The sequence below is a fragment of the Lissotriton vulgaris genome, chromosome 6, assembly GCF_964263255.1.
Source record: "Lissotriton vulgaris chromosome 6, aLisVul1.2, whole genome shotgun sequence".
Classification (NCBI taxonomy): Eukaryota; Metazoa; Chordata; class Amphibia; order Caudata; family Salamandridae; genus Lissotriton; species Lissotriton vulgaris.
This window is the reverse complement of record NC_141694.1, coordinates 1,752,816,720-1,752,835,081: the sequence shown is the minus strand read 5'-3', so window position 1 is coordinate 1,752,835,081 and position 18,362 is coordinate 1,752,816,720. Positions and strand designations below refer to the sequence as shown.

The window sequence follows — 18,362 nt, the reverse complement described above, 5'->3', positions numbered from 1 at the left end:
GGTAGCATGCAGCGAGTAAACAGGTGGCTAACTGTCCTTCCCACAACCTTATACCTAGGACCTGAAATTTTGGGCCACCAATCCAGCAGTTGTTTATACCATTGCATCTTGCCTTGCCAGAAGCTGGAGCGCAAATGCAAACTTCTGCCAAGGAAAAGGTAATTTTCCTAAAAGTTACTTTCTTAAAAATATTTATTAAAAATCCAACTTCACCATTGAATTGGATTTATAATAAATATACAAATAGTTGCTTGATTATTTTCTAACTATTTTCATTCAAGAGATGCAATATTAGGAATTCTATCTGTATGTTGGTTTCCGACATAGGACAGCTTTTGGGTGCTGGTTACATTTCTACATGTCCTACTTTTAATTACCATGAATACTGACTTATAAGCTACTCAGCCTACGTAGGAGGGACATATTAATATTTGAAAGGAATGTTTTGCCCTGTCAAAAGTATTTAATTTGAAGGTAAAATCGCAGTTTTTACACTGCCACAGTCAGGCTACAATGTTAGGCTTGAAGCCATTATTGTACTGCCACTGTTGTGGATGGCACAATAGGTGCTGGGTCTACTAGTGGCATCTAACCTATGGGTTCTGGGTACATCGTTAACCAAATACTAGGCACGTATAGGCAAGTTAAATATACCAATTAGGTGTATTTATTTATTTATTTAAAGTCTTATATAGTGCATAGTTACCCTGGAGCATCCCAGCGCTTGTTCCAGAAACAGAAAAGAGGCAATCGCAAGTACTCCAGGTCAGCAGTTAACAAAAAAGATGTGTTTTCAAGAGTTTGCGAAAACGGAGAAGGCACGTCTCCGAACGCAGATTCAGGGGGAGTGAGTTCCAGAGAACGGCTGTATTCACTGAGAATCTTCTTCCCCCTGTGCGTGCCTTTTTAACTTTGGGGATCTTGAGCCAGTGTTTCTGGTCTGAGCGTAGGCCAATTAAAATCATGTTTAAAGGGGAGCATAGGCCCTTTACTATTAGTTATTAGGGATAAAGTGCACAGAGTGGGGAACATCCTTTTCGACGCGTATGTTACCCCGCAGTACTTTTACAACGCGTCCGTTACAACGCAAGTCGTAACCACGACTTGCGCTGGAGGGCGCTAGAGGATAAAGAATAGTATATTTACTATTCCAACACCTTCCCTAGTATCCACGGGTACTGGTGTTAGAATAGTAAATTATACTATTCACTCTCAGCGCCCCCCAACGCAAGTCGTTGTAACGACTTGCGTTGTTAAAGAAGTGTTGTAAAAGCACGCGCTGTGACGGTACGAGTCGTACCGTCATACATCCACACAGAGTTCTGAAGTAAACAAAAATATAGGGTTCAGCATAAGTAAAAAATCTGGGGTGTTCGTGCAGAAAAGGTGAGTTTCCTACAAGTAGGATGTAGAAGCATGCTTCCGATAGTTACAGCACATTCAGTACTTTGTCCAATTAAATGAATGAGGGTTGAGGAAGGCAAATTAGCAATATACTGCTGTAATCCAAGTTGCTCAGAAGGAGCGAACAAAGTAGTGTATTGATCTCATAAATGGGGATGTGATGTTTTGGCCTTGTAAAAGGGCATGCGAGGTGGAACTCCTGAGGCGAAAAGCCGGGAGCCGCTTGCTTCATTGTTTTAATCTTTGTGTGTCACCTTTTGGATAAATTGCCGATTTTATGTGCACTTTTACCTCTGTAATGAAGCTGTGACTGCCATCCCCACCGCTCTGTGGGCTCAGCGCCGCCTCAGCGCTGACAGCCGATTTCTGGGAAGGTAACTCGGCGCCATTGCCGGCGTGCGACTTAGCCACGCCCCCTTGGTGGCCACGCCCCACCCCACTCCTACTTAGATCATGTGTCATTTCCGTACGCGCAGCGGACGGGCGCAGCGGGCGCGCCGTTTGCGCGCCGAAGGCACGCCTAAGGCAAGCCCGTCTGCGCCCGTCCGCGCCTGGACCGTGCCCAGGGCCAGACCCCCTGCCGGTTCCGCTGATTCTACCCGCACGTGCTGGACTAACACCCAACTACTGCTCCTAAATCCCTCCCCCTGCTCGGCCACTACCCTCTGCAACCCTGACCACTTGGAAAATGATCCCTTCCACTGCCCTCAATGTAACTTCACACTCCCGCCCTATTTACCTCGTTTCCCCTCATATCCTAAACCGCAGCTCTCTTCGTCTCACCACCGGACGCTGAAAGCAGGCTTGGTTAACTGCCGGTCACTACCCCGTCATGCCAACGACATCTGGATGTCAATTTCCTCTGACGAGTGGGATATTTTATTTCTCACTGAGTCCTGGATCACTGACTCCTCCTCTCCGGATATCTATCTTGCCATCCCCCCAGGCTACGATATAAAGTGCATCAATAGGGCTGGGGGAAAATCTGGAGGCGGATTAGCCGTCATCCTTAAATCCCATCTTCAGCTGACCGCCACCAAACTTACCAACATCGGTATAATTGAAGCCATGTACTTCTCTGTATCTGACTCCGCTGCAGCTATACTGGCTGGTACCTTAGTCTACAACCCCCCTACTGCCGCCTCCACTTCTCTTACTGCACTTATTCACCAGCTGGCTGACCTATCCCTTAAACACCAACATTTTCTAGTCTTAGGTGACTTTAACCTCCACGTAGACAACCCTCTCTGTGTGAAGGCTAACAATCTGTTGGAAACCATGGATAGTCTGAATCTCACACAATTAGTCACTGGTCCCACTCATGTTGCTGGTCACACCTTGGACCTTATCTTTGCCAACTTCTTGACGATCTCAGTCCTCCCCCCCTTCCCCTCACTTGGTCTGACCACTATCTTATCCCCTTTTCTCTCGCTCTAGGCCGGAAACCTGCTCCCACGGTCCCCAGGAAAGAGTTGGGAAGAAAGTGGCATAAGGTCACATGTGCCACTTTGGACCCAGTATTCCACTTTCAGGCGGAATACCTCTCCACTGATATTGATGGAAATGTCTCTAGGCTGAATACCGCCCTAATCAAAGCTATTGATGCCATTGCTCCCCAGAAAATCATTGCCTCCACTAGAACACGTCCCTCCGCCCCTTGGTTCTCCACCTCCCTCCGCGAGGAAAAAAGCAGATGCAAGGCACTCGAACGTAAGTGGAGACAAAACTATGACCCTGAAGCTAAACTGACTTACAAATCTGCTTTGAAAAAATTCCTCAAACAAAAAAAAATTACTATGACCATTTCTCTCTTCAAATTGCTAATGCCAAAAACTCGTCAAAAATCCTGTTCACCATTGTCAAAGACTTCATTAATCCTCCTGCTAGGGCCACACAGAACTCTGCTAGTCAGGCCCTATGCGAGGGACTCTCTGACTACTTCCTTGAAAAAATAAACAAACTCTGTATCTCCTTCCCTAAAGGGCTAGCCTCCCTGCCTCCCTCCATTAGGTCCCCAGCTTCTCCGTCCTTCCTTTCCTTCAATAAACTTACCCTGGACGCTGCCATTAGGTTACTCACCCTCTGCAAATCTGGCGCCCCCTCAGACCCAGTCCCTGCTAAACTTATGGGAGAGCTGGCTCCTTCGTTAGCCAGCTCCTTCCTTTCCATCTGGAACGCCTCCCTCCACCATGGCTTTTTCCCTACCACTTGGAAGGAGGCTTTGGTGATTCCTATCCTGAAAAAGTCAGATGCTGATCCCACTATCTTCGCTAACTATCGCCCCATTTCCCTTCTCCCTAAACCTGCAAAAGTCCTGGAAAAAGCCGTGCAGCTGCAACTCACGGAGTACTTGGAAAGCAACTCTTTGCTGCACGACTCACAATCCGGATTCAGAGCGGGATTCAGCACTGAGACGACCCTGCTGGAAGTATCGGAGACGATCCGGGAATGCGTGGACAGGGGCGGGGAGGCCATGTTGGTTCTCCTCGACCTGTCCGCTGCATTTGATACTGTCTCCCACCCCATCCTCCTTGACCGACTCAAACAGATAGGCATTGGCGGCACCGCCTTCAACTGGATCGCGTCCTTCCTTTCAGGAAGAAGTCAGATGGTTTTGCTGCGATCGTTTAAATCTGAGGATAAACCCTTGTCATGTGGTGTGCCACAGGGCTCTGCCCTCAGCCCTCTATTTTTTAACATCTATCTTGCCCCACTGGCCGACGTTGTGGAGTCCTATGGAGTCAGGGTGGTCTCCTATGCTGACGATACCCAGCTGATGTTTTCCTTCAGAGACCACTCGGAATCCGCGTTCACCAACTTCCGCCAGTGCCTCAACAACATCAGTGCCTGGATGACTGATAACCATCTTAGACTCAATGCAGACAAGACAGAGGTGCTGTTTTTTAATCAGAAAAACTCCATCCCTTCCTCTTGGTGGTGGCCCTCGGCGCTTGATCCTGCTCCCTCTCCCATTCACTCTGCTCGTAACCTGGGATTTCAGTTTGACGACTCCCTCTCATGCAAAACTCAGGTTAATAAAGTTACTTCTGCCTGCTTCCTGAAGTTGCGCATGATCAAAAAGATACTTCCCTATCTCCCTCTGGACTCCCGTCGAACAGTTACCCATGCTCTCATTACGTCTCACCTGGACTATGCCAACAGTCTTTATGCTGGTGCCCCTCAATATCTGATAGGCCGGCTTCAGATTGTCCAGAACGCGGCAGCCAGATTGATTGGTAATATCCCCTACCGTCAGTCAGTCTCCGCCTATCGTAAGGAGCTTCACTGGCTACCGGTGGCCAGCCGTATCCAGTTCAAGATCCTTACCCTTGCCTACCGAGCCATCAATGACCTCGGACCCAATTATTTGAAAAAACGAGTCTTAATATCCCACTCCATCAGATCCCTGAGATCCAGCGATCTCCGCCTTCTGATCTCTCCCCGCTTTAGACTCACCAGAATGGGCGGCAGAGGGTTCAGTGTTATCGCGGCAAAATTGTGGAACGCTCTGCCAATCGATCTTAGATTCTGCCCTTCTGAATCCATCTTCCGGGCCAGACTCAAAACTTGGCTCTTTTCTGTACTCTGATTTATTCCTGCTAACTCCCTCCCTGCTCTTTTCTTCTCCCCTGGAGGTTCAGGTTCTAGCGCCGGGACACCCCCTCGGGGGTAGCTGCGCGCTCTACAAACTACATAAATAAATAAATAAATAAAATGTATAGCTATTCAGTTCTTGATATGCAGCAGCAGTGGCTGTGGAAGTGATGCAGGATGGCAGGGTGCTACTTAAGAAGAAATACCAAAGATGTCGGCTTGATCGTGTGAGGGGGAATCAGGATAGGAATTGGCAGATTAGGGGGTTCCTATTTAGCAGAGAAGGAAATAACTTCTGTGGTGGAGGAATTCTGGGATATTATCAACACGACTAAAAGGCATAAAATAAAACAATTCTTGAAATACTTGTGATTTGTACTTGTATTCAACAGAACAATAATTACCCCTTGTAATTCGACCTAGTTGTCTTAATTTAATCACACTGATCACTGAACTCAATAGGTTTTTATATAAGATATGCATACCAAAAAGACAATATTTCAATACAAACCATTTCTTACGATTCTAGACTATTTTGACAAGAACCAGAGTTTACGTAAAACAGCACTTAATCAATCTTCACTATGAGCATAATGTACTTGTAATTCATAAACACAATCTACATATGCAAAGAGCACATACACACACAGTTGAAAACTGCAGCATAGCCTGCCTTCTTTCACAAAGCAATTAGATCTAAGGTGAAATTAAATATGTATTTTGGAAAGCAGACTTCGCACTTTACCTACCATTGTTAGGTGGTCCCTTTCCCTTTGAATACAAGGACATTTTCTGACATAATCTTGTCTTTTGGATTATAGCACTGAAATTCGTGTTTTCAAATTACTAACCACAGTCATAAAAGCATATTCTCTCTCCTCAACACGCCAAAGGCCTCCCCCCGCTAGTTTTGCTCCCTCCACCTCTGAACATTAACTTCACCCAAACAAGCAATCTGCACTGCTATTTTTTTCCTTTGATTTTTCTGGGAAGCAGACAGCTATTTAGCAAAAATGTAAAAAATCTTCTTCAAAATGTTCAGCACTTGTAATTGGGTGATAGGTTAGTGCAATAATGTTATGTAAGTTGGAGGCGCCCTCAGGTCAGGGAGTGAAGGGCAAAGGTTAGGACTGTTCTTAGAATGTTTGTAAAAGGTGTGTGCTTGGAATGTGTCTGGCTGAGTGCAGCATTAGATAACTGGAAAGAGACATCCTACTAACGGTCTTTCCTCTAACATGGGCAACACAGTCTCACTGCACATCTGTGCTTTTTTAAACTCAAAGTAATATATAATTATTTTAATATGGGGCATACAATATCCAGTATATAATCTAGTCAACCCAATGTTGTTTAGGTTAGACAGGAAAGCATACAATAACTTTCTGGTTTTTGTGACTGCTCCTATTTTGGCACAAGAATCAGTAAATCTCCCACAGCCATTCTGGGAGAATATATTTAGCAACTTTGCACCTCAGAGGATCTATGACTGGGAAAGGATGTCTAACGGCACTTATATGTTTATCGAAGACGATAGCAAGAGTTTTTAATCCTTGAAAATACCTATAGGAAAAGGGTGTTGCAAAACCTGACGTTTTATTCTAATTCTTTATTTTCCTCAAAGGATACTGGCGGCTGCTGTGGAAAAAAAGGAAAGAACCAAGGATGTTGCATGGACAAGGAAGAGAAAACAAATGTAAGGCGGATACAATTATTTATTTATTTATTTATTTATTTATAAATGACTTCCTTTTATATTTTATTTAAAATATGTCTTCTCGAATGGGCCAATTGCTGTTGCCGTTTTCTGCTTCTTTTTTTTGCAGTCATTTCATTTGCTCTTTTTTTTATTATATAGAAAAAGGATCCAGACGAATACATACTTACCTCAAAGAAATCCGTTTTCTACATCAAGCATAGTTAATTACTTGAAAGTATTAGCTATAACATGCAATATAAAACAAGAAAGGTCTCAGGCACAGCATATAATTAATATATATATATATATATATATATATATATATATATATATATATATATATGTATATATATATATATATATATATATATATATATATATCAGATACGCACAAACCAGGGTTGATGTGTTCCGGTTTGTGCGCAAAATCAAACTAAAGAAATTCTTTGCATCTAAACCTTTAAAAGAAACAACATCGGGTACAACTACGGCTGTAGGTGCTAACCAGCAGGGTCTCACAGCAGGCGACATGAATCTTTTTATGGACCTAGTAAGCATGCAAGGTGAAAGTACTCAATTGTCAGCGAATGGTATAAACCAGGTCCCAGTGGGGGCCGGTTTGATGGATTTCAAAGCAAAATCGAATTTTTGCCCGATAATGGTCAAGGATAATATTGACTACTATCATGAGTTAGTTAGTCAAGAAGCTGCAACACACGGTGGCTCGTACCAAATTCAAATATTCTAAAAGTGAACAACAATACCGTGATCTCATCAATAAATTACAAAGCAATAAATCTGTGATTATTCGCCAGGCGGATAAAGGTGGTAATGTGATCATCTGGCCTAGGGAAAAATACATGGAGGAAGCATGGCGACACCTGAATGATAAAGACTGCTATAAAAGAGTGGATATAGCGACCATTAAGGCATTCTGGAACAATTTCTATATCAAATTAGTGGCTTGAAAAGGTTTGGGCTTGTTGAGCTCTGATGAGCTCAAATTTTTAAAGAACGATCACCCAACGATCCCTAGTATTTACTTTATACCTAAAATACATAAACAGCCATTGAATCCTCCAGGCAGGCCTATCATTTCAGCCTGCGGCAGCCTGCTTGAGAATACCTCCAAGTATATTCATTTTTTCCTCCAAGAACACGTGAACAGTCTTCCCACCTTTATTCAGGACACTGGAGATTTTCTTAGGAAACTCAATGACATTACATGGCAGGAGGATTATCTACTCATCACGCTTGATGTGACCTCGCTTTACACCAGTATTAACCATGTTGATGGCCTCAAAGCTGTTAGATACTTTTTGAACAATCGGCCATTACATTGCCATGCCCATAACAACATGATTGTCAACATGATTGAAATGTGTCTGTATAACAATTTTTTTATGTTTCAGCAGATGTGCTTCCAGCAGACTAGAGGGGTAGCGATGGGTTCCTGCTTCTCTCCCAGTTATGCTTGTTTGCATAAGGGACTGTGGGAGAGGCAGGTTCTCGGAGCACAGTTTGCTGAAACCATGCACACCAATGTTGTTTGCATTTACAGATACATTGATGATTTGTTTTTGATTTGGAGAGGGGAGGAGAGTTTGGCCATTACATTTATTGATAATCTGAATGTCAACTCCTTAAACTAAAAATTTACCTCCAACATAAGCAAGTCCTCTGTCAACTTTCTAGATGTTGAAGTCTTTATTGATCAACTAACAATCCATATTAGATTACATCGTAAAGCAACAGCAGGCAACACTCTACTGCATGCGTCCAGTAACCATCCTCGCCATCTGATTCACAGCATCCCCTACGGGGAGATGCTGCGTATTAAACGCATTTGCAGCAGAGTTCAAGACATGGAGGAGGCTCAGGCGGCGTGCCGTTTGCGCTTTCTAGCGAGGGGCTATAATGATAAAACCATTATGACAGCCATTAAACGTACACAGGCCCTACCTAGAAGTGAAGCGCTCATTACAAAGGCTATGAGACAAGGCACCCTTCCAGAAATCATGAAGATACCATTCGCCTAATAGTCACCTATAGTAAACAGCATCAGGCGATTAGAAAAATCATGGTAAAACACTGGTCGTTAATTCAAAATGACCCAGTGTTAAATATGGGATCCTTTAAATCACCAATGATAACTTACAGAAAATCTGGATCAATGCAGAACAGTCTAGTCAGCAGCAGTCCAGAGGTCTTGGCTAAGACCGACTGGCTTAGCAGCCGCACAGGCTTTTATAAATGCATGACTTGCAAAGCCTGCAAACACGGGGTCAACAAAAAATCATATAATTCCCCATTCTATGATAGACAGATTGCTATTTCAAAGTATCTTACTTGCAAGACTGATTTTGCGATTTATGTCTTGGAGTGCCCTTGTGGACTTAAGTACATAGGAAGTACTAAACTTCCAGTCCACAAGAGAGTGCTTCAACACATGAGGTACAGTTAACAGGAGTATGACCCATATACCTAATTAGGACTGGGTAGGAAGGTGTAAATGAAAAACAACGTCCCAATAGGAAATAATAAACAGTCAATTAAATATGCATGCACATTGCATTGCTAGCAAGGGAAAAAGGAGACTCTCTAATACATTTTCAAGCAAGGTAGTAAATCATCTTGTTTTATGAAGTAGAATTATGGTCGGAATAATACAGTTATAAGCAGCACTGCATATATTCAAATTAGAAGACAACCAAAAAGAAACTCGGTGCTCTACAAAAGTGACTGTGGTGCAGGTGGCGACGCAAGTGAAGAATTGAAACAGCAGAAACGGCGCACTGTGAGAGGGTGCAATTATCTACAGGGGTGGTTCGGATCATGTGACAAAGTGAAATCAAAGATACAATGCTATATTTCCATTTTTTGTTTTTAGGAACCACAATATAGAAAATGCGCCTATTAATAAGCTGTGGAGTCGACGGCGTTTCGATCCATGTAATTCACTCCGGTGCCGGCACGCTGATCTGATGACTCGTGCTAGTTCGGCGGATCACAGATGACCGCCCAGCGCTTATAGACCTAGCCCCCGTGCAGGTCACCATTCAATTACTGACGATCATCTAATATCGTCCATTTTTTCAGCACGCCCCAAACAAGACAGCCAAGTCCTGATGATGATCCTTATTTACATGGATCGAAACGCCGTCGACCACCCACTGTAGATAATTGCACCCTCTCACAGTGCGCCGTTTCTGCTGTTTCACTTCTTCACTTGCGTCGCCACCTGCACCACAGTCACTTTTGTAGAGCACCAAGGGGCATATTATCAAGGACATGCGATACGTTATCGCCGCTTTTATCGGCAGGAACCTGCCGATAAAGCGGCGATAATGGCCTTGATAATATGCTCTAGGAATTCCACTCGAAGCCCATGTTAGATGTGAAGACATCTAACATGGGCTTCGATTGGAATTCCTAGAGCATATTATCAAGGCTATTATCGCCGCTTTATCGGCAATTTCCGGCCGATAAAAGCGGCGATAATGTATCGCATGTCCTTGATAATATGCCCCCAAGTTTCTTTTTGGTTGTCATCTAATTTGAATATATGCAGTGCTGCTTATAACTGTATTATTCCGACCATAATTCTACTTCATAAAACAAGATGATTTACTACCTTGCTTGAAAATGTATTAGAGAGTCTCCTTTTTCCCTTGCTAGCAATGCAATGTGCATGCATATTTAATTGACTGTTTATTATTTCCTATTGGGACATTGTTTTTCATTTACATCAACACATGAGGGCCATCACGCATTGTGATGAGGAGTATCCCGTCGCAAGACACTTTAATGACTGTCACAATAGAGACCTGCAATTGCTACAGTATTATGTCGTTGATACAGTTATGCCCCTCAGAAGAGGTGGCGACAGGGAAGGATTACTTCGTAAATTAGAAACTTATTATATCCTCAATCTAGACAGTAAACATCCAAATGGATTGAATTCATGGGAGGACCTTCATACCTGTCTTTAAACTATTGTTTATACTCTATTGACAGTTGATCAGTCTTAATAGTTTTACATTCATATCTGTCTTCTCTTTTAGCACACACCAAATGACTGCTTCATGTTTTTCTACTTTTTTGATAAATTGATTTCATGGATTACAATCAATTTTATCTATTACTGAATTACACTTTTTAACAATTTTACTATTTATTGATATTTTTAAATAGTGATTTGTTCTACACTTTTTATATATTCACGGTTTGCACATATTGTTCTTTTTAATATTGTATTGCACAGCTTTGCATGTCGCCTTAGTCATCATAATTTGGTTACCAGCAGGGTCTTTGCCTTTGATCCTAATTATTGAGAAATATCGATCAGATCATATATCAATTGCAAATGTATTTTACAGCTATTTCATGAGTCAGTATCTATTGCAGTTGTAAACCGTTATGTTCTGCAATAATTTTTCTGACCTTGGTTATGAATTTCAACATGTATTTTATAACATCTGTATTTTACAGTTATTATTGTCAAGTATCAACCGCAAAAAGTTTGGCATTTTGCACATGTACCAATGTTTTACATGGTTTTAATTGCTATTTTAGCATTTATTTAATGGATTTAAATTGGTATCAATACCACCATCCACATGTGTATAATGTTTGCAGCATCATTACAATTATACTATGTACTGATGTTGGGTTGACAAAGACGCACTGTTTAAATTGGGATAGTCATTTTGTCTATTTCCATGATGATGTTTCAAAATACGACATGCACTGCCACTTTAAATTTGTAAATTACACTCCATAGCGTGTCATGTGATCAAGGGCCAAGGTAGGCTCGTGTCATGGCTGAGGTGCGGGGTTTTATGCACTAATAAAGAAAATTGCACCTTTAACTCCTGGGTCCGCTGTCGTCCTTCCACTGCCTTCAAGTGTCGACTTCCCTGTATATATATATATATATATATATATATATATATATATATATATATATATATATGCCACGAACACCTTCTCAACAGAAAGTCAGAAGCCACTGTAGGGGAATGCAATGGAGTCTCTTTATTGAGGCTGAAACAGATGAGCATGGGCGTATGCATTTCGGCCGTGTGGCCTCTTCAGCGCCCCAGGTGTACCAAGTGAGATTTCCCGCCCAACATATATATATATCAAAAGAACCATTGATTACTTCTCACTCCGTAAGGAAGAAGACTCTCACTCAGGAATAAGTGCAGAATCAACAAGAGCTTTACTTCATAACAAGACGTGTTTCGGCCATCGCTGGCTTTAATCACATGTGCCAGCGATGGCCGTATATACATATAGACCTACTGGCCTACCGGCGGTTATATATATATATGACCTACTGGCGGTCGGTCGCCAGTCGGTAGTTATAGTTAGGACCTAGTTTCCATAGTAAAAGCGTTTTCTCTTTTCCCAATAACTTTGGCGCCAGTTGAGGAATCTTCACAAAATTTTCAAAACTAGTGGCCCGCTCTGGTCAGCTCCTGTCTTGCAAGTTTCTGGGTGATTCGCCAAGCGGGGGCCGAGAAAAAAGTGGGTCCCAAAACATGTTTTCTCCATGTTAATTTCCGTAGGAAACTTTAGACACAGTTACAACCTGAACTGCTGAACGGAACTACACCGAATTTGGCAAAAATGTAGCCCTTGGTTCAGAAAGAGCCATTTCTTTTAATGGTGTAAATCCTTTCAGTAGTTCCTGAGAAATTAAAAAAATAGAGGTCGGGAAATCAATTTTCCACAGGAAACCTTAGCCAAGGCTACAGCCCGACCAGCTGAACGGAATTATACCAAATTTGGCAAAAAGGTAGTGCTTGATTCAGAAAGCGTCCTTTTTTTTAAATGGTGTAAATCCGTTCAGAAGTTGCTGAGAAATTCAAAAATAAAAGTTTCGATATCTAGGGACGCAGTGGAGTAGCGACCCCTTTTGAGCACATGCTTCACTGTGATTGGCTGCCAACACTCCAAACCAGGAAGTGTTGGCAGCCATCTTGTTACCTGGTAAAATCGAGTCACAAGACATCAGGGAAACAAAGGTGAAAAAAAGGAAAGGGGGCAGGGTAAAAACACCCTGACCCCCTAGGCCAGCTCAAGGGGCCCCACAAGGAACCCCAGGGACCAAAACCCCTTTTTTTTTATTTAAGAGAAATTCACGCAGTGGTGCGAATCCCGCATAATTTAATTGAGGTCCCCGGGTGGGCCAGGTCCAAGGGGCATTGTCATAAAATATTAGTGGGGCCCGCAGGGGCCCCCGCTGCCCCGGGGACCGCCACACGCGGGGCTTGTTAAATTTGTGAGGGGCCTCCAAGGCCCCTCACAAATTAAACATTAAAATATTAAAATACATGAAAATATTTGCGGGACCCCCTTACCCTCACCCAATTTAAAAAATAAATAAACATAAAGGCTGGCCCCGGAGGATGGGGTCCCCTGGGCCAATTTAGGCCTCAGGAGAAGGGCCATGCATCCCCCTCATTAAAATAAATATGTATGTGGCCATGGGTCAGGCCCTGGGGGATGGGGTCCCCAGGGCCCAAAACAAGGAAAAAGAAGGGGGGCCACACAGCCCCCCTTCAATTTTTTTTTTAAAAAGACCGGCATCGTGCCGGAGGCCCCGCCCCCTCCTAGCAACACTCTGCAAATGCGCCCTCTGGTGCGTTGTAAGTTGGGAAATTAATTCCCCTTCAATACTGGGGGTCCCTGGGGACAACTAGCCCACCAGGGACCTCCAGTATGCGCCACATGGCTGAGTTGCAGAGAGGTGGTCCAAGACCATCGCCCCTTTTTACACCTCTCTGCAATGCAGCTCTGTGGCGCTTACTGGAGGTACCTGGTGGGCTAGTTGGACCCCAGGGACCCTCAATCAATCAATCAATCATAGACATTTATATAGCGCACTACTTACCCGGAGGGTCTCAAGGCGCTAGGGGGGGGGGAGTGCTGCTACTGCTCGAATAGCCAGGTCTTGAGCTTCTTCCTGAAGGAGAGGTGGTCTTGGGTCAGGCGCAGGTCGGTCGGTAGGGAGTTCCAGGTCTTGGCGGCCAGGTAGGAGAAGGACCTTCCTCCTGTTGTCATTCTCCGGATGCGGGGGACGGCCGCGAGGGCGTGACTGGCTGATCGGAGATGTCGTTTGGGAACGTGGAAGTTGATGCGGTTGTTCAGGTAGCTAGGGCCTTGATCGTGTAGGGCTTTGTGTGCGTGGGTGAGGAGGCGGAAGGTGATTCTTTTGTTGACGGGGAGCCAATGCAGGTCTCTCAGATGTCCGGAGTTTGGCTGTGTCGTGGGATGTCGAGGATGAGTCTGGCTGAGGCGTTCTGGATCCGCTGGAGTCTCTTCTGGAGCTTGGCGGTGGTTCCGGCGTAGAGGGCATTGCCGTAGTCCAGTCAGCTAGTGACGAGGGCCTGGGTGACCGTCTTCCTTGTCTCGGTGGGGATCCACCGGAAGATCTTCCATAGCATGCGCAGGATGTTGAAGCATGACGAGGAGACGGCGTTGACTTGTCTGGTCATGGTGAGGGAGGAGTCCAAGATGAAGCCCAGGTTGCGTGCGTGGTCTGTCGGTTTGGGTGCGCTGCCCAGGGCGGGGGGCCACCAGGAGTCGTCCCAGGCGGAGGGCGAGGAACCCAGGATGAGGACTTCCGTCTTGTCTGAGTTCAGTTTCAGGCGGCTGGCCGTCATCCACTCGGCTACGTCTTTCATCCCTTCGTGAAGGTTGGCTCTGGCGGCGGCGGGGTCGTTGGTCAGGGAGAGGATCAGCTGGGTGTCGTCAGCGTAGGAGATGATGTTGAGGTTGTGTTGGCATGCAATGGCTGCGAGGGGGCTCATGTATACGTTGAAGAGGGTGGGGCTCAGCGAGGATCCTTGAGGGACACCGCAGATGACTTCGGTGGCCTCTGACTTGTACGGTGGTAGACGGACTCTCTGTGTTCTTCCGTCGAGGAAGGAGATGATCCATTCCAGTGCCTTCTCCTGGATTCCGACGTTGCTGAGGCGCTGCACTAGGGTGCGGTGGCAGACAGTGTCGAAAGCCGCGGAGAGGTATAGGAGGATGAGGGCCGCTGTTTCTCCGTTGTCCATCAGGGCTCGGATGTCATCGGTGGCAGCGATGAGGGCGGTCTCGGTGCTGTGGTTGGCTTGGAAGCCAGACTGTGAGGGGTCGAGGGATCCATTCGTCTCGAGGAAGGCGGCCAGCTGCTTGTTGACGGTCTTCTCGATGACTTTGGCTGGGAACGGGAGGAGCGAGATGGGGCGGTAATTCTTGAGTTCGGTGGGGTCCGCTGTAGGTTTCTTTAGTGGGGCGCTGAGTTCGGCGTGCTTCCAGCTCTCCGGGAAGGTGGCGGTGTCGAAGGAGGTGTTGATGGTGTCCCGCAGGTGGGGTGCGATGACCGCGTCGGCCTTGTTGAAGATGTGGTGAGGGCAGGGGTCGGTCGGAGATCCGGAGTGGATGGAGTTCATCATGTGGATGGTGTCTTCGGTGCTGATCGGAGTCCAGGTGCGGAGGGTGGTGGTGGGGGGCGGTGGTTCGGTCGTGGCGTGCGTCGGTTGAGTGCTGAAGCTGTTGTGTATGTCCGCGATCTTGTTGTGGAAGTAGGAGGCGAGGGAGTTGCAGAGGTCTTGCGATGGGGTGATGTCGTTGTTTCCGGCGTTGGGGTTTGAGAGCTCTTTGACGATGTTGAAGAGTTCCTTGCTATTGTGTGCGTTGTTGTCCAGCCGGTCCTTGAATGCAGTTTTCTTAGTGGCGCGGATCAGTTGGTGGTGCTTTCGGGTGGCAAGCTTGAGGGCGGTCATGTTGTCCGGTGTTGGTTCCCTTCTCCAGGCTTTCTCGAGGGCTCGGCAGTTCTTCTTGAAGCTCTTGAGTTCGTCGGTGAACCAGGGGGCCTTCTTGCTGCCGGGTCTGCTAGGCGAGGTCCTCAGTGTGGCGAGTTCGTCCGCGCAGTTGTTGATCCACTTCGTGAGGTTGTCGGCGGCCTGGCTGGGGTTCGCTGAGCTGGCGGGGGGGTGCTGGCTCAGGGAAGCGGCGAGCTGGTCGGCTGTGATCTTGTTCCAGCTTCTTCGAGCAACCGGTTGCTGGTGGTGGTGGATCGTCGTTCTTCTGAAGGTGAAGTGGACGCAGCTGTGGTCCGTCCAGTGGAGTCCAGTGGCGTGGCTGAAGGCGATGTCTTTGCTGGATGAGAAGACGGCGTCGAGTGTGTGTCCGGCGAGGTGGGTGGGGGTGGATACCAGCTGCTTGAGTCCGAGGTTGGCGAGGTTGGCGAGCAGGGTGATGGTGTTGCGGTCGTTGTTGTTCTCCAGGTGGAAGTTGAGGTCCCCCAGGAGGATGTAGTTGGCGGAGGGGAGGGCAGGCGGGCTGATGAAGTCGGCGATGTCCTCGCTGAATTGTGTGCGTGGTCCCGGGGGTCGGTAGATCAGGGTGCCTCTGAGGGTGGTCTTCGGGTCGGTGCGGATCTGGAAGTGTAGGTGTTCAGCGGTTTTCAGGGTGTCGTCGGTGTTGGTCGTGATGTGGATGGTGTCCCTGTGGATGATGGCGATGCCTCCTCCAGTCTGTTTGACGCGCTCTCTTCGGGTGATCTTGTAGCCCTCTGGGATGGCGATGGCGATGTCGGGCGCTGAGGAGTCGTTCATCCAGGTTTCCGTGAGGAAGGCGACGTCAGGAGCTGTGGTGTCGAGGAGGTTCCAGAGTTCGATGGCGTGCCTGTGGACGGAGCGGGTGTTGAGCAGGATGCACTTGAGGTGGTTGCTGCTGGTGTTCGGCATGGCGGGCGCTGGTGTGGGGCAGGTCCGGATGCAGGTGAACTTGCAGGCGTGGCAGCTGAAGGGTCCGTGGGTGCGCCTCGGGGTGGCTCGGTAGCATCCAGGGATCCCGCCAGTGTTGAGTGCGATGAGTTCGGTGGCGTTGTAGGACAGTCGGGTCGTCTTCCGTCGGTGGGGGCCAGGGGTCCTGGCGCTGGGCGCGGTCCGGTCGCGGACGGGCGCAGACGGGCTTACCTTTGGCGCGCCTTCGGCGCACAATCGGCGCTCCCGCTGCGCGTTCGCACGGTCGCCATATATGGCGAAGTGCGAGGGAGGGCGGGGCAGCTGGGAGGCGGGAGCGGGGAGGGTACAGAAAGAAATGGGGGGCGTGGTCAGCGGCGGTGGCGGGAAGTGGGGAGCGGGTAGGGAGGAGACGGGGGCAAAACAGGCAAATAGGCAAGAATAAAAACAATTAAACAATTAAACAATAAATACAATAAAATACAAACAGTGCAGAGGGGCACACGGCGAGATAGCGGGGTGCAGGAGCCTGCAGGTCAGGCGAGCACAGCGCTACGCCGTGGGAGACCACGCCGCTCGGTGGCAGGGGGCGTGGTCACACGGCGGCGGCCGGGGCAGCGAGGCAGGCAGGCGGGAGGCACACGCAGCAGCTGGTGGCCGTGCGGCGCGGGGGGTGTCCTAAACTAGGTCAGGATTCAAGGGGACTTAATCCTCCAACTTAAAGCTAGCCACGGGTGCATTTGCACAGTGGTGAAGGGTGGGGGTGGGGCCTGACGTGACATGTGTGCAAACACGCTCTGTGGTGCATTTTAAGTTGGGGAATTAATTCCCCTTCATTCCTGAGGGTCCCTGGGGGCCAACTAGCCCACCAAGTACCTCCAGTAAGTAGTGCTTACTGGAGGTACTCGGTACTTGGTACTGAGGGCAACCCTCTCAAGAGATGATTCCTCTGCAGACGGTTGCACTCACTCACTTCACCCACCTGCAAGGGGATCTCTAATGCCCATTGAAAGTGAAAGTTGGTTGCCACCTGCACAGAGAAGCGTTTAAACAGCTGCTCTGTATCTCTCTTGAATGCACTGCCCTGGGTGCAAGTGCCGAGTTTGCGACTGTCCTACTAGCAGCACATTCTTCATAATGGGGCACACTTTCCTTGTTTGCATCCTGCACACTTGCTTAAAGGAGTGCTGTGGCACGAACATGGAAGTTCCACCATTTCAGTAATATGGGCCCAGAAGAGCAGGGAACTGTCAGCCATGGAATTCTCTCTTTGTAATCCTGCAATGGTAGGTATGGCTCACTAAGGGAGCATTCTGATTGGCTGTCCAGCTCCCCACATATGTCAGAGGGTACTGATAGCTCTTGACTGTTTCACTCCCTTCTTATGCAACCCGGCCTTCCTAAGTTCCATCTGTGCCGTGATGCGGGCGCGTTTCAAGTGTCAACTCTACGATTGACACTTGAAATGCGCCCGCATCACGGCACAGAACGATTGAAAACCGACAGAGAATAATAAGAATACGTGCAGTTCCAGCGTATGTCACAGGACTGATAAGTCCCCTGATGAAGGGCACACGCCCGAAATGCATTGGGCACAATCACAATAAATGCTTTGAAATGCTTTGAAAGCCTTATGAAGGAATAACGCGCATCAAAGAAATATGAAATAAAACAGAATAAAAACATCGAATACACTTTTTTGGAAGAAACTTTATTGAACGAATGAGATGAACATTTGATTTACGAGTGCATCGAAGGGACGTCACTCCTGAGGGAATTGCCGCTTTCTGAAGTTCTGATGTAGTTTCATCACTGTTGCATTTTTGATGTGACTGATGAGGACTCAGCTGACACATGTTTCGCTTAAATTAATCAAGGCAAACACATTTATTTAGTCTTCAAAAATTGCTGTTCAGTTCAGG

General features: G+C 46.9%; 1 protein-coding gene across 2 annotated transcripts in view; it reads left to right on the top strand.

Annotated features, from left to right (window-relative positions):
* LOC147709418 (xanthine dehydrogenase/oxidase-like) overlaps window positions 1–18,362 on the top strand; it is a 379,031-nt gene that overhangs the window by 105,608 nt on the left and 255,061 nt on the right. For both annotated transcript variants that reach the window (XM_086927988.1, XM_086927987.1), the window contains exon 7: window positions 6,620–6,691. In XM_086927988.1, the coding sequence (XP_086784114.1) occupies window positions 6,620–6,691 (72 nt within the window). The remainder of the gene's footprint in view (window positions 1–6,619; window positions 6,692–18,362) is intronic.